Source organism: Chrysoperla carnea, chromosome 4 (assembly GCF_905475395.1).
Source record: "Chrysoperla carnea chromosome 4, inChrCarn1.1, whole genome shotgun sequence".
In the NCBI taxonomy this organism is placed as follows: Eukaryota; Metazoa; Arthropoda; class Insecta; order Neuroptera; family Chrysopidae; genus Chrysoperla; species Chrysoperla carnea.
This window is the reverse complement of record NC_058340.1, coordinates 57624158-57641635: the sequence shown is the minus strand read 5'-3', so window position 1 is coordinate 57641635 and position 17478 is coordinate 57624158. Positions and strand designations below refer to the sequence as shown.

The following is a 17478-nucleotide window of genomic DNA, read 5'->3' as shown; positions in this document are numbered from 1 at the left end:
TAGGGCTCCGTCAATATTTATAAATTAAGTAAAAAAGCCGTATAATAGGAATGATCAGATGTGAATCCCAGTCTATTATGCGGGTTTTTTACTTATGTTTTACCATTTCACGAAGCCATTTTGATTTGACCGCTCATTTCCATTGTAATTATTTTATGTTAAAATTATATGTCATGCCTTTTAAAAACTGAATCGATTGAAGATCATCGCCAACTTTTTAGTTTTTTCGGGTACAAAACTCTTAACTAACATGAATCACAGCTAAGAACACTCTGCGTTTACTTAAATTATAAATTCTTCCATTATCAAGGAATGCACAAACATTATTTCTTCAATTTGTAATTTTCAATACTAAATCTTTTGTTTCTTTTTGTTGCAGGTTTAAACTACACAATAAAATAAACAACTTAAAAGTTCGTGACATTTCCTATAAAAAAAGTGTTTTAAATGTAACCAAAAAATATATCCATTAATTAAAAATAAAATTAATTAATTATAAGTGTGTAAAAAAAGTTAAAAATAAACAAATATAAACAATGTTTAAAACAAAGCGCAAAATGGTAGTTGATTATATTTATCGTAGAAATTCATCACAATATTATTTAAATGGACAAAATTATCACAGTCATATGTTACTACATATAAGTTGGCAACTTTTAGTGTTTTTCAGTTTATTGGTGATAGTGTTTATACCAACCACATATTCAGCACACATACCAGGTAAGCAAAGAGTTTTTATTATAAGAATTTAAAAAAATTTTTATAAAAAATACTTTTTAAGGGGCCAGCTTTTATTGTACTAAAAAGTAGAAAATAATTTTATGTGTGAGTCACGCATACCCGACTTAATGATACACATCATGCCCTTTTATTTGATATCGGACTTGGGTATACTTGGAAATATTCTATCGTTTTTCCCCACTTTCAGCCTCCCATTATATCTTCTTGCATTGGGCCTGCAGTTTTGTAATATACATGTCATGCTTTTTTATTTGATACTCACTTGGGTATATTTGAAAATATTTGAATGTTCATCCCCACTCTGATGTCCCAACTTTCCACCCCTTGAAGGTTAAAAATAGATTAAACAATCCTTAAAGCTGGTTGTATATCGAGCCAAAATTTGAGCTAAATCGACGCAGAACTTTTTATGCTTTTGAAGAACACCCATTTTAACCCCTATTTTACCCTCTAATATCCCTTTTTCGCATTAAAAGGTAGAATATGTCTTTCTGAAGCTCTAGACTATCACTATACTAAGCCTTGTGACTGAGTAAGATATTTCAAGATATGTTAAATTTACATCTTGATTCGAAAAGTCACACATCATAGCTTTGGACACAGCTAGTAAAATAACATTTTAAACACTAGCAGTGTACGTACAATGGAACTATTTGTATGTATATAATTTACGTATCTAATAAGATAAACACTAAACCTGTAACCACGAATCAATTTAAGTGACCACATGGTAATAACCACTTGAGATAAGTATTGTTTTACAATCTAAAATTGATTTTCATCGTTTTAGGGTATACATACCTACCTACCTCTATCTATGATAATTACAATGAATTTTATGAAAGGATAGATTGTTAGGTGTATGTATGTATATATTATACATTAGTAAGAGTATCATCCCGTCAGTATCCCTTAACACGGATTTTCATTTTAAATTCCCAAGATAACATTCTCTGGGGTGAATGATGATAATACCCATCCATATATGGAGCTAGGTATACACAACAACATGCATATCTCACATGGTAAGTAAAGTAACATTAAATTTTATATGCTGGGCTTAAATAATTCATGAAGTGGTTCTAGCATCTACCATTTTATATTCAAGTATAAAGGTATCCTTTTGTACAGGATGAATATTCAATATTGTTCATTTTAGGGCATAAAAAGAATTCAACGCGTTAAAGTATTTCTAATCTGATATATTTCTATTTTTAAGAATTATAATATTTTAAGCTTGTACGAGCGCCAGGGCAATTTTGGATAATAATTTTTACAAGAAGTTGGACTAAGTCTAAATCAATTTTGAAAATAAAGGACTTCAAAGGTAGGCATATTTAACATTGGTCTTATGGGAAAAACGTAGAAGATTGATATTAAATTATATGAAAAAATCCGTAGTGTCCAACTAATTAAGAATGTATGAATACGGTAGTGGGAACACAAAATAAAAAAATATATTTTTTCAATTTTGATGATTATGTTATAACTTGACAATATAAGACGAAAAGTTTTGATATCTGAAGTAATTTTCATAATATTGAAAATTGAAAATTTTATTTAATTATTTAGCTTTCGATATTTCGTAAAACCAAGGTAGATATGGAAAAATTTTATTCATTTTTCGTCTACATTCATGAAGATAACAAACTTCATCATCAAAGATGAAAATTTGAAAGTAATGTTTAAAAACGTTCAACCACAAGTCTAAACTTGCCTTGGTGCACGCTTTTATAAAATCGTTTTCAAATAATTTTGTTTTAAGAACGCACTAACCTTGTCAATTTTAATATATGCTCATCAATCAATTTATGTTAGGATGTTATAAAAAAATCGAGGGTGGTAAAATATTCTGATTCGAACAAAGGCGAGGTGAATGGCAGAAAATTCTCTCTTCAAACTGTTCTGTGGTAACAGTTGTAACTGAAATGAAATTTCTATAAACTGGCCAAAAGTTGTAGCCATGAATTTCTGTGGGTATAAACGTCAGCTCTTTTTCTTTGTTGATTCCAGGGATATCCAAAAACAAATATAATGTTCGTTCACTTATATTATCGATGAACTTGCATTTACGAATAAGCCACGGTAATCCATAAAATATTAAAGCAGAGTAATCTTAATAAAATAATATAAGGGATTAATTTTTGACATTTTTTCCTCATTGTATCATCCTGTATTACCACGAAGATATTTTTAGTATTTTGTGTAGGGGATATTCATGATTGAATGACTGTCAATTAGAAGGGTGATGTACATTACTGTATTACATTTGTGAAGAACTGTGTGAAAAAGTAGACTGTGCCATGCAAAAAAAGGTTACACTCAAAAAATTCTTTATTCTACAATTTATACAAGTCGGTTAGATTTTTTGTTGCTAGCCGTGTGTACCAATTGGTGGCATTTTGGTTTCTAAAGCTATGATCAACTCAACTCAAAAATTTTGAAAAAAATGTAATTTGCAGGCTTTACCATATTATCTACTAGCTGTGAACTACCCGTTTTGTTGAGCAACATACCCACTTTCACCCCTACCTCCATATCTTACAGGGGCTACAGTAATGTACACGTCATGCTCTTTTGTTTGATACCCCACTTGGATATATTTGAAAATATTCGATTATTCATCGCCACTTTCTTGCTCCACCTTTATACCGCCCGATTGTTAAAAATAGATAAAAACATTCCTTGAAGTTGGTTGTATATCTTGTCAATATTTGAGCTTAACAGATGCACAAATTTTTAAGTTTTTGAAGCACATCCCTTTCAACCCCTTACTCTACTATATTATGCATGTATTATGCATAAAAACCTTCGTCTTGAATCAATAATATCTATTCGAAAAATCCGCATCGAAATCCATTCCGGAGTTTTAAAGATTAAAGATCTAAGCTCAAACACCTCTGGAAGGTAATGCCTTCCAACATATAAGTCATAAAAATCTTGAACTAAAAATATAAGTGCTATTGTACACAGTAGGAAAATTATAGGATTGAAATAAATGTGCTTATTTGACTGTTTCTATTTTGCAACTAGAAGGTAATTTTTTACAGTGTATCAATATGATAATTGTGTGAATATTTTGCAACACACAAATTTTGTGTATAGAGCAATAAAAACTTGAAGAACCCACAAAGTACAAAGGCAATAATTTAAAAAACCCAAATTGTGTCCATTTTCTAAAATGCAACAAAAGTATTGAACCTTTTTTGTCAATCAAACGATAAAAAAGTTATTAAGTGTTCCCTTTTTTCGCATGACAATGTGTTGTGACTACCACATGTTGTTTAGGAGTGAATTTCTTTTTCATAGACGATTAACTTTGTAACAGAAAACATAATTTTTTATGACAGTAAGAATAATGTTTTTTGGTTTTGAATAGATTTTCATTTAACTTTTAAATCTTTTTTAAGAAGAAAATCATTACGATGATGCGTAGCTAAATAGTGTATGATGTAAATGAACTTACGCCCTCCTGTTAAATGGTTTTTTTTATATTATTAACTCTATTTAATCAAGATGATTTTGAAGTCTCACATTGCTTTAAAAAAAGTGTTGACGTCATTGTGATGTAATTTGTTATTTCACAAGCAGGAATTATTTTTTATTTTTCTGTTATATTTTAAAACAACCAAGAAAATTAAAAAAATTTAAGAATGAATTGCAGCTACCCTCTTTGAAAGACACATGATAAAATTTTAAATTAACGATTTACAAAACATTTTATTCTTAATTTGGTTTAAAAATTATTCACAAATTACTGTTTAATCATTTTGCCCTTAAATCCTTCATTTTTAATAAAAATCAGTGATTTAGAAATGTGAAACAGGTTTTAAATCCAGAAGTGTCAATATTTCTTAGAAAGCAAATATTTTGATCCAAAAAGCTCGTGTGGAATTTTTTGAAGCTCATTTGTAAGAAAAATGAACAAGCTTTCGAGTGGTTTTAAATTTGTTGTAAAATAATTTTTAAAATTTTGGTAAGCTTCTAAACTTTATATAAAATTTAATGATAACATTTCTCATCTTTTCCCTTTCCGTGCAAAAGGAGGTAATAAAAATTTTTGAGCAATAGTTTGAGCAAAATTAGAAGATACAAGTTCAACTCAAATGAGACAACAAAATCATCTTCAGTAGAAAATAATTTTAAACGCATTAATTTTTTCAAAATATGAAAAGCTATGGGTTTTTTACTCTAAAATATAATACACAATGAACTGTTTTTATGTAAACATTATACGGTGAGGTGAATAACATGTATTTTTGTTAAAGAATTCATCTTTCCATAATTTAAATCTCAGTTGCCTTTTGCCGTGGCATCAGCATTAAAATGGGAAACAGGAAATGATGTTTATATATTTTTCGTTTATATATATATATATATATTTATTTTCGATATATATTTATTCTATATGTTGTATATACTATAACTTTTTAGAGTGTTATTTTAAATAAATGGGAAAAATATAAGATATATAAAATATTATTTCATTTTAAAATAAAAATGATAGAAGAAAAAGATAATTTTGAAATATGATGCTCTACTGTTCTATTCTATAGTTACTTATATTAGGGTAATGTGTAGTATCCCGTATAGCTGTAGAGAGAAGGCGCGTATAGTTGTAGAGAGACAGAAACGGATTGCGGTCGTGGAGCTCGCTTTAGGAACGAAGTTCCTTTACGTCCAAAAAAGTTACGCATATGCATAAGCATAGTCACATAACTAGTTTTGGGTGTAAATAGTAAAAAAAATGCCAAATTCGTGTACTATAATAAATAAAAATAATATAAAGTAGGTGAACATATTGTGGATGCTATGAATATGACATACACAGACACACAAAGCATATGTCACACTGTTACGTGATGAATTATGCCAGTTTGGTCACCATGGTAAGCCGCGTTTAGGAACTTTGTTCCAGTAATAACAGATAAAGTAGGCGCGTGTATCTGTATTGAGACAGATTATGACATGTAAAGTAGGCGTGTCTTCATCTATTTTATACGCATCTTTTATACGTTTACAATTTCTGTCTCTTTTTACCTCTCTTACTTTGGTCAATAATTCATTTATTGCGTGTTCTATGTCTATATGGCTCTATGGTATTATCTCTTTGAAATATAAATAAGGTATTTTAGTACTTATATGAAGAATGGTTAAAAATTTGTGAGGTCACAAGCAAGGAAAGAAATAAACAGCCAATCCAAACCGTTTAAGAATTGGTAACAAACTCTAAAAAAATTATTAGTAATATTTTGCTTAATCATATGCCATTTTTAAAAACCAGTTAAAATGCTCAGGAGGCTACGTAATATACATGATAAAGATACAAGATAAGTGGTACCCACTAAACTTTACATTTATTTTTTCCTCTGATACATCGCCATGTTAACGTAATACCCTTGGAAAAAAGAAGTCTCATTTACTCTGAGTCAATACAAATACTAGTTGAAGCTGTTAAAGGGCACACAGAGCAAGGGACTTTTAGGGTGTTGAAGCTGTTTATATTCTCAAAAAAAAAAAAATGTATAGTAAGAATAATGGTGTTACAAAGAGAAATTATTTCCTGAAAGTATGGAAACATAAATCTAATTTTAGATTCCTGGTACAACACTTTCCCCTATTTTATAGTATGGCTGTTGTCATATTCTATGAAACGCTTTAGTAATTTTTATTTTTATTGTAGGTTTTTCTTTGATTTGTTTATTTCAATTTTTCTTCGTAATACACAGATTTATTTTTGTGACAAACAATGTTATTTTGAGGAATAATATGTTATTTGCGCTATATAAACAATTATCATGGATTCTAAAGTGATAGATAAGAAAGTAATAGTTTGAAAAAAAGACTCTTGGCAAAATAGAAAAAAAGTCAAGACTATGTCCATGGCAGTCTTGGTTAGAGGCCCATAGAGTTTGAAAAATAAAGAAATCTAAATAGTATATACTGTTAATAATCTTGCATAATGGATCGGAACAATCATCTGGGTAGCACTCGTATTTCGATATATCTCTATATACTCTAGGTTATTTTACCTAGTAAATGGAATTGAAAATTAGAAATATAGCCTAGGAGTCAAAAATTTATTTTTAAGGCGCTTATTCTGTTATATCTATAGAAAAAGTGATAGACCCGTCGATGGAATAACAATATCGATAGCGTACGGCTACAAAAGAAATGGATAGACCAATGTGGAGATGGCACGTCAAAAGTTTAAAAAGCTTGTTTCACTAGCTATCTACAAGGTGTTTAGTCTAGGTGGCCATGCATATATCTCCAAGAAATTTGGATCAAAATGTCATCTTGATTATCTACCCAATTTCATCTCAATTAAGTTTCGAACGAATAATTTTTTTTGTTTTCGAATTCATTAATTTTGAATTTTATTTTCGGCAAATGAGAAATTATAACTTTCCTCTTCGGAGGTTGATAGATTGTTTAATATAGATTTTATGATAAAAATGTGTAAAATGTGTCATGGAAAGTACTTGAAATTCATCACTATATAATTTAAAAAAAGTTGAACAAAACAAAATTCATAATAAAAAAACTTTTCGGGTACAATATTTTTATATATTTTTCAACACGAGACCAATTATTTAAATTTTTAATACTTTAATACCACACTGTATTTAAAAGTGTATTCCCTTAGGATAAATTCACTTCTATATCGTTATAGATTTTATAACAATGTGCATGTTAAATAAACAAAATTAATTTTAACATAAAACGAACATAAAAAAAATTGCGATATCTCAACTCATTAAATTTGATTTGTTCGCCCCAAAATTTTTTACTTTAAAATTCATTACATGCAATCATTTTTCAAATTTTGAGAAAATATATCCCCCTTTGGAATTCTCTCTTTGGAAGATTCTTTCATTCAGAGAACTCTAACTAATTTTAATTTTAGGTTCCCTACGTCCAATATCCATTATTTCACTTTTCACGTATGTTCCTCCTATGTATTATTCCGCTTGAAGAATAAAAGATATGAGATGGGATGTTAGACAATCGTGGTAGAAAAACGTTATTATTAAGTCAAGAGTACTTAGAAGTTTAAGGTTTTAGCGTTTGACTGCTTGGAAATGGCTAAAATAGGATAAAATCCTTGCAATTAAAGCTTGTCAATTATACTTTATTGGAAAAATTAATTTCTCAAGCTTTCGTTATATCGGTGAGAACAAATTAACTGGTTGTGCTCGTGTGCTTAAAGCAGTTTTCTGGTTACGTTTCAACCACATTCCCACTCACATAGCATTTAGTTATTCCTTCCCACTCACCTTGCATTAAATTTACTCATGTATACAGTTTATTTAATGTCATGATATCTAGCCACTATGTTCATTATTACAACATTTGGTAACTTTTGTCCCAAATATGAAAAAAATCACAAAGTATGATATATTATGGGACATTTACACGAAGTTTTGAAAAACTATTTGGTTCACTTTATCTTTTAACTTTCAAATTATCGAGTGGTTAGTCCCATATATGGGACAAAAGTTATCATGAGATTAAACGAGGTAGGGTATCTGCAACAAGTCCAAATTTTGTGTACCGGTAGCCGTTAGATAGTAAAACAAAAGTGACAAACTGTGTTATTGAGACAGTTGAGTTTTTGAAATTCTGGATTCAGTTTTGTTTTTGAAGTAAGTTTAAAATAGCACCTCCTGCATAAAATTAATTAATATTTGCTTTTTGTTTTATTCTAACGAAAAAGTATCGACACTCTGCAACTAAAAACACTCGTTCGATACTCAACAAAGCAACGTGTTCATAGCCCCACATAGCCCCACAATTCAAATTTTTGAAGGTTGGACTATTTATTCATCGCTTTGCTTAGTGTCGGATATAAATCGGTGATGGAGAGTCGATTGTCATTATATTTGAATAAGAAATCTATAAAATATGCACAAATTTTAAGCTGTGGGTCCGTTTAAAATTAATCGGATCAGAACTTAAAAAGGGCGGCTCTCTAAATAACAACCCATTCTCTGTTATTTCACTATCTGAGAACACCCACAGAAATTTTTGACTTGTTGCAAATAAGTTCACAAAAATGTACGTCACACCTACCTAAGTTTATTTGCATGAGAGTAGATGAAAAAAAATAAAAAAACTTCATTTTTTTGTAATCTCTGTGAATAAAAGAGACAATAACATTAAATACCACAGAAAAGTTGATAATTTTAGAGCGAAAAACACATCTATGAGAACAATGTAATTCCATATAATTACCTTGTACTACGTCAATGTTCTTTTAGTTGAATATATATAAATGTTGTTCATAGTTTTTCCCTGAGGATTCTTGTCACCGGCACCTCCAACCAACTTTGTTTTCAGTAAAAAGAAAAAAAATGGTATGTTAAAAGTAGGTTAAATTTTATCAATAAAATTACAAATCGTGTAAAATTTTTCGTCTAGTGTTATACTTTGATTTTATTAGATTATTTTTATTATCGTATTATTTTTTGAATTACGCTCTTGTCTATTTATAAAAATGAAATTTTGGATATCTCTGTTCGAATATCTTCTTATGAATAGTTTTGTTTTTTCGAAGTAATTGAAATTGTCTTTTGTTCTAATTTTTTTCTTTGTTTCCTTTTTGGATTAAGAAAGAAATACGAATTGGGAGATTTTGTAAGTAAACGTCGTATTGAATTTGTCAATTTGATATAGTTATGCGTAAATTTCGATCAAGTAGGCTTTTTGGAACTTTTTACAAAAACTAAACATTTGTGCAGGTGGAAGCTTTAAAATTGGCATCGACAAAGCTTTGAATGTTTCAGTTAAAATAGAAAGTATAATTTCATTAAAACTACCTTAAAAAAAATTGATTAACTCCAAACTGGAAAAGTTGTGAATTTTCTTAGATGGATTTGAAAAAGGTAAAAAAATTATTCGGAAAACAATTGAAGTTAGGGCCTTGTAAATTATTACAGCAGAGTCAGCTTAAAAAATATATATATATATATAATATATTTAATACATCCGTTACGTTATATTAAGTACAGTCAATCTCTCTACACAGAGAAATATTATTCAGGAAGCATATTATTGAATGAAATAATAATAATTATATTATCGTTAAAATATAATTATCTCATTAAAAACAAATTTTGATTAATTATGCAGTATATTTCAATTGATTTTATAAAGTAATACAATACAAGCAAGTACATATAATCTCATACAGACATAAAATACGTACATGTCTATAAAACATTACAGAAGAGTAAAAGAGACTGAATACAACAACATTGTCGTTTATGTAATACTAGCTTGATACCCAACCGCTTCACTGAATTTAAAATTAAACACGTCACTTTGTTATGGCCTTCATCATTCTTGCGTTCAATTATCGCTCTTCCATAACACTCGAAATAGAGGTAAGGATTGTTTTACACAGGTAAATTAGATACAGTTTTCATTTTTTTTAAACGTAAAATAGTCATATTTCATTGAGTATATCATGAACAGATGGCCATGAATTGTATCTTGTTGCCATTTTTACAGAAATCTTTAATTTATGATTCAAAATGATGCTCATAGATTGCGCAGTGAAATGTCAGACTAAATTTAATTTTTTTAAATTTTAAATATATAATTATAGCTCATGTGTTATTCTGGTGTATTCGAGTTATTATTGTAGAGTTTCGTTCAAATCCATTCAGTAGTTTGTGCGTGAAAGCGTAACAAACAAACATCCAAACAAAAAAACATATATAGGGAAATATCTAGAGTAATATAGCGATAAGAATTGGTTTGAATAATTTAACAACCCGTTAAATTATGTAAAAAGGTAAGCATGGCCAGCATATAATAGGGTTTTTAAGAAGCTCGTTCAAAATTGAAAGAAAAAAATAACCGAATTATTGTAACTCTCAAATGTTACATGTTCCTATATGTTACATCCTCATAAAATTTCACATTTATAACAGATCATGATTAGGATTTATAATATATCAGGATTGCTTAAAAATTATAATTTATACTATTTCATTCACATTATATGAAATTTATACTTATTGATAGCTGAAGCTGAAATTTAGCAACTATACATAAGTTTTCATTCACTAAATTTAGTAAATTGTCTACTTATATAACATTTTGGAAGTAAAAACATTGTTAGCTCTCAAAAAAAAAAAATTTTTTTAACTTCCCATAACTCCGTCATTTTTGTATAAGGCTCTAACATACGGAATAAATTTGTACAAAAATACTTCACCACAACTTTCCATTTGTGCCTGCATAATTCTCATCAGTACTCACCTGTACGCAGCAAAACCGACATATAGGAGGATACTAGGATACTTTTACCTATAGGAGCATCTTTTTCAACATGATTCCTGGTGAGTCATTTCACCCAAAACACGTTTTCATGGGCTAGCAGTACATAAGATTATGACACTTTATTATCATGTGTTAAAAGACTTTTTACAAAAATGAATGTAGAGAGCGTTAAATTTAATATTTGTATATTATTTTGTACATTGAGTTTTCGAAAATAAATGAAAATGGATCAATAGAATCTATAAGGTTATGTTAACAATTTTGACATCACGATCGAATTGTGTACTAAACGTAGAGAAATAATGCAGATAGAGAACGCCAGGGTCAGGTAGCCCGTAAGACTCCTAGTGAGTTCCCCTTTATTCTTGTATTAAACATATGTACATATATACTTATTATATACGATAGTCAGTATATTACGTATAAGTATATGTATCAGACGAGGACACAGGGAAACCTCACTGACAGTCTTCTCTCTCGCTACGCATATCGCGAGTTTTGCTACCCTGGGGTTATCTAAGTATTCATATCTCAATGGTACTAGATGGACTAAATGTACTAAATGTAATGGAATAATCAATTTTTGCGACATTCATGTAGACGATACATGGAATTGCTGAATTCCAACACTGCACAGTATCCTAGAAATTGTAAATACAAATATATTATAACTATAGTTCACATATTTATTTATATTTGAATATAATGAATGAATTCTGAATGTTATTAGATCGAAAACAGTTGGTAATAGCTGAACTATTATATACACAACACAATACACAGCACTAGAAATACAATAGAATTGTATGTAATATATATAACATATATTAACTATTGGTTGTATATAGTGCAGATATATTTATATATAGTTACAGACAGATTTTATAATAAAATATAAATTACTGATTCCAATATAATTACTGACGTGGTAAACTGCATTTATATTATATTACATTATATTATATATGTAGTAGGTAGTGAGATAACAACATATTTCTTCAATATGGTAATATTAATACATATATACAGAGGGTTCCGGATAATAACACATAGAATAATATCAACAGTTCTATATCGAATTTACATCAAGAAGTTTTTCTATATTTCTTGAATCTTACCTGGCTCAGTGATCGAGCGATCTAAATCGTGTTTAAAATGTTCGGCTACTTAACGGGGAGGTTGCGGGTTCGAATCCAGGCAGCGACAGTGTGAGAAATTATAATTAATGGAGTGGTAAAATTGATTACAGTGTCGTCGCTTGGATAAGAACGATATAACTCACTCTACCCACAGAATAAAAATTTAATTGTATATTGGATGTAGTTTAAAATCAGTTGAATAAAGATTTTAAAAAAATGATGTGGGAGGCCTCTGTTATAGACAGATATCTGAAAACGGAAGTTGACCCCCATTATTATACTTCTTGAATACGCTTTATCATTAGCAAAATAGCTTTGTGATTTAGCATTTATATTTGTTACTATATATTCCCAGCCGCTTTACTGGGCTTAAAAGTAAAGACCACTGCGTTGCAGCCTCCACCTTCCTTGTTCTCACTTATCCCATTCCACTGATAAAATATATTTGTAAAATTTTGAATTTCTTTTTTAAATTTAAAACAGTCATAATTCATTTTGTATATCAGAAAATATGGCCATAAATTGTATCTAGTAAATAGTGAATTGCTACAGAAATTTAGCTTTAAAATGATATTCATAGATGACACAGTGTAATTCCAAACACAAATTTAATTTTTTTAAATTATATGTTTGTAATTATAGCTTATATTTTATTCTGATGTAGGAGCTATATTATTGTAAAGTTTCATTCAAATCTGTTGAGTAGTTTTTTGAAAACGTAAACGAATAATTAAAAAAAAAAACGCACAACCTTACTTTCACATTTATAATATATAGAGATTTAACAAAGTTTCAGAAAATAAAATATACTACAATCAAATTTTTTTTCTAACTTAATATCTCCGTGTGCATTAAAGTTTAAAGAAAGACAAATTGTGCCAGATTTTATTTTCTACATGTTTGCTATTTAGAATTTCAATTTGGATATTAGTTGAGAAATTATATCAAAATTACAAGCAAAGTCGTATCTCGTTGATGGTATATCGGATCCAAAAACTAAAAATTCCTGTAAATTTGTCATAGAACTGTTGACATCCTTCTGCCTGGCTGAGACACCTTGTAAAGAATGTACACATATATTATTTAAACATTATATGCATAATAATCAGTATTCAAATAATATTTACTGATAATAACGCTTACATAACAGAAATCAATGGAAAATATATTATGATTATCATTATATTATGTGTATATTTTAGGTAGAGTAAACTTGGGATTCATTATTATCTAAACATAATTAACATTAGTACCTTACGGCTGTTTGTACGTTTAATTTATTGTTTTATTAAAGTTTTGTTCAATTACTCTTCCCATAATAGGTATATATGTAAAATGGAACAACCGCCAGTGATGGATTTAGGCTTAGGCCCGTGAGGCCCGGGTCTAGGGCGGCATAATTTAAAGGGCGGCAAAATTTATGAAATCCCAAAATTTAGAGTCACAAAAAAGTAAAGACAATCAATTATAAAAATTGCTTCAGAATAGTTTTTATAAAAAATTTTCGATAGAAAATATAATCCAATTCATTAATCTACTTTTCAATCTGTGTGGGTAAGATGTTAATTTTTTAATCGATCAATGATATTCTTTATCGAGTAATGTTCTTTACTTTCTGTTCCTTTTGTGAGATTAATCTCACGTGTATGAAGCATTTTGAAATTATTTAATCCAAATGACTTCTCAATTTGTTTTTAGTGTGAAATAAAAATACCGAAGATTTGTATGTCCCCGATTAAAAAAAAAGTATGGAGACAAAGAAAAAAGTATTGAAAAGTATTGGTTTTCTAGTCAATCTAATACTTTTTAATACTTTTTTCTTTGTCTCAATATTTTCTATTATTCAGGGGTATTGAAAATACAGGGGTATAAGAAATATAAATTTTTTTTTGTTAATTTATCTGAAATAGACACGAATGAATTAAAAAATCTTGCCAATAAACTAATCAGTAAGTATCCTGATGATTTGGAAGAGACGTTAGGCAATGAATGCATTCATTTACATTGTCAACTCAAAGATTCCTTGGCAAATATTGAAGATGTACGCTCTGCACAAAAAATATGCAATGTATTGCATTCACGGAATCTTCGAGATGTTTATCCGAATGTGGACATTGCTCTCCGTATTTTTTTGAGTGTTCCGGCTACAAATTGTTTAGGAGAAAGATATTTTTCTACTCTTAAAAGGATAAAAACCTATTTATGCGCAAGCATGGGCCAAGATAGATTTAATGCACTTGCATTACTGTCTATTGAAGCCCAACTAGTACAAGAAATTAATTACGACGACATAATTGACGTTTTTGCACGGACCAAAGCCAGGAAAAAGATATTTTCAAATTGAAAATATTAAAAGAAATATGAATTATTTATCTGTCTAAAGTTTATATATATATTTATCTGTCTTGTTTATCAGTAATATTTAAAAAATTATATTTCAATAAATTAAGTTACTTTAAAATAAAAAACTGGATCAAAATTAATGAAATTCATTCTATCAAAAAGGGCGGCGCATCGAACGGGGCCTAGGGCGGCAGCAAGCCTAAATCCGTCACTGACAACCGCGCAAATAGCTGTGTTTGTTTATCGAATTTTTAAGGGTTGGTTCGTTTTTTTTTTTCCTTAAATTTATTTTAACTTTGTAATGAGCATAATACTAATGGTGAATGGATTCGGAAAAATATTCTTGTAATCAACAACAACTTATATTTTAAGCAGTTGGACATTTTTTTCAAATTTTTTACATTTGGTTTTGTACCATTATATTAAACAAATATCTACATAATACATTCGTATAACGACATTAAAGCATGAAATCGTTCAGACGGCATTCTTACCTGGCATATTTTATCGTCAAGATTGCATGGGTTTTTAGTCATATGGCCGTGAAAATTATATGTTTGTGAAGTAAAACTTTAAATTCGCGAAGTAGGGTAAATGAAGTGGATTATTACCAATGGCAGCAACCTCCATTAAGAAATGTTGATATTTGCGTCGTTAATTCAAATATGATATTTTGAGCCATTTAAGAAAATTAATCTTTAATGGATATTTACTTTTCCTGGTTTTCCCTTATAAGCATTCAATAGAATTTACAAATGGGAAGTTATAGAGAGAGGATGCCCAAAATAAATGTTCATATTTGTCTTCAATTTAAACTGAATAATTGACTTTTAGGTTACCGAATATTAGATTTATGAGCTTATTATTATACATCACATATGATTCTATCAATAGAAATGATTTAATAGATTATATGAGTTATTGAAGTAGAACATAGCCAGGCTCCCCTCCGTTTCCTGCGACTTAGTCGATAATTACTTCAAAGTTAATTTCAAATTTCTATTTAAGAAATCTATTTTTATACATTTCTGCTTATAAATCAGATTAAAATTATCAGTCATAATTAGAAAAATTTTTATATTCAGTGCTCGCTCTACCCGCCCATAATTCCATTAATTATCATAATATAGAACTACGATAAATGGTTTCAGCAGACATATAATTGATAAATGAATATTAAAAAAACCGTAGTTTAGGGTCACATTTCACTATCATTTAAATAAATAACCCAATCTTGGCTGGAAGTGCCGATGACAAACAAGCTCAGACAAATTAAAACTGAAACCAGTACATGGACTTTTTCATACCAAACTAACCGTCGGGACGAAGTTGCTCTCACCCGTCTAAGGATTGGCCACAGCAAACTGACACACGAGCATATACTAAAAAAAACAGCCCCAACACTATGCAATTCTTGTCAAGTACCAATAACCACACAACATATACTCATTACATGCGCTAAATATGACAACCACAGAGTAAACGCAGACCTATCACCAGACATCAAAGAAATACTAGGAAATGACGAACAAAACCTACGAAAATTATTTAAATTCCTTAAATCTACAAAATTACAAAATAAACTCTAAACTAACCTATATAGTGTAATTAATATATATATTTATATATACATACATCTAAACTGTGTAAATGACCATAGTTGTTAAACACACAGTATAAAAATATATTAAAAAAAAAAAAATAAATAAATAAATAACGAAATTTACCTATTTGCTTTGTATCGAAAGAGTTTTTAACGACACATGCTCATTACGCTTAAATAGACACCATAATAGACAATCGCACCATATTGAAACTGATTGGAATGGAACATGAAATTCATTCACCTATAATTATCGCAAAATATCGGACCAACAGAATTTAAAAAGAACATTAAATTGACTATTGGCACCTAATAATGGAAAGTATCAATTAAAACACCAAAGCTCATAATCGGCCATTCATACAAGACTCAACGCATGGTAAAATTGAATACATCTTCAATTATAATTCGACTACATGTTGTTGTCAAATTTGATTCGATGTCGGAACGTGTAAGAGTCTACGATATAACAATCACCAAAAAACGTAAATTCAATAACAACCTTTTATAATGTTGACAAATTTGATTCGATGTCGGAACGTGTAGGGTCTACGATATAACAATCACCAAAAAACGTAAATTCAATAACAACCTTTTATAATATTGTAACGCAATAAAGTTTCTTACAAATAAAGACACTCACCAAAAATTTAGGAATACTTATCGAATTAAAATCCATTACACGTTATCCCTTGTTTTTTGTAGCAGCAAATACTATCTGGACGCGGGAAAAATTCAAAAAAAATGATCGATTTATAAAATTTTATTCTTTATTAGAAATCAACTTTTACAAAGGGTAGTTCATCAATTTCCAGGTGTTGATCAGCTACATCATACATCAGCACGCTTCCAAGTTATTATCTATCTAGTTATAGTTTAGCTCGAACAAAAAGCATCTAATGATATCTACAGTAGCAACTATGTTACTTAGAACAAAATTTCGAAAATTTTTGTATCCATTGGATCACGGAAAAAAGTTAAAAACAGTCCAAGGTTTTTTCGACAGACAAGCAGACACGCAGACACTACGAGTTAAAACAAAGGGAGTAATAACAAAAGCTCACTCTTTTGATAGTCCAATTATTACATAAACCACTACTATCTGCTTTAAGATCTGATAGGCCTGCTTTCCATTGACTGCTTGTTTCATTAGTGATTTTCCCACTTTAGTATTGAAAATAAAAAAAATCTATATTTACTTTTATTTTATATTTATGTTATAACATTTACATAAAAAAAAAAAAAATACAAAAAAGTGTTTGTTCATTTTGCAAGAAAAATTTAAATTTAATAACAAATATGAAACACTCAAAAAAGGAATTTCGTTTACGCATAAAAAAAAAAGAAATAGCGGAGAAG

At 29.2% G+C, this 17478-nt stretch overlaps 1 protein-coding gene across 1 annotated transcript in view; it reads left to right on the top strand.

Moving 5' to 3' along the window:
• The first annotated feature begins 602 nt into the window (after nucleotides 1–602).
• Nucleotides 603–17478, top strand: part of LOC123298815 (hemicentin-1-like) — an 807179-nt gene continuing 790303 nt past the window's right edge. The window contains exon 1 of the mRNA XM_044880912.1: nucleotides 603–720. Within this exon, the coding sequence (XP_044736847.1) occupies nucleotides 630–720 (91 nt within the window). The 5' untranslated portion in view covers nucleotides 603–629. The remainder of the gene's footprint in view (nucleotides 721–17478) is intronic.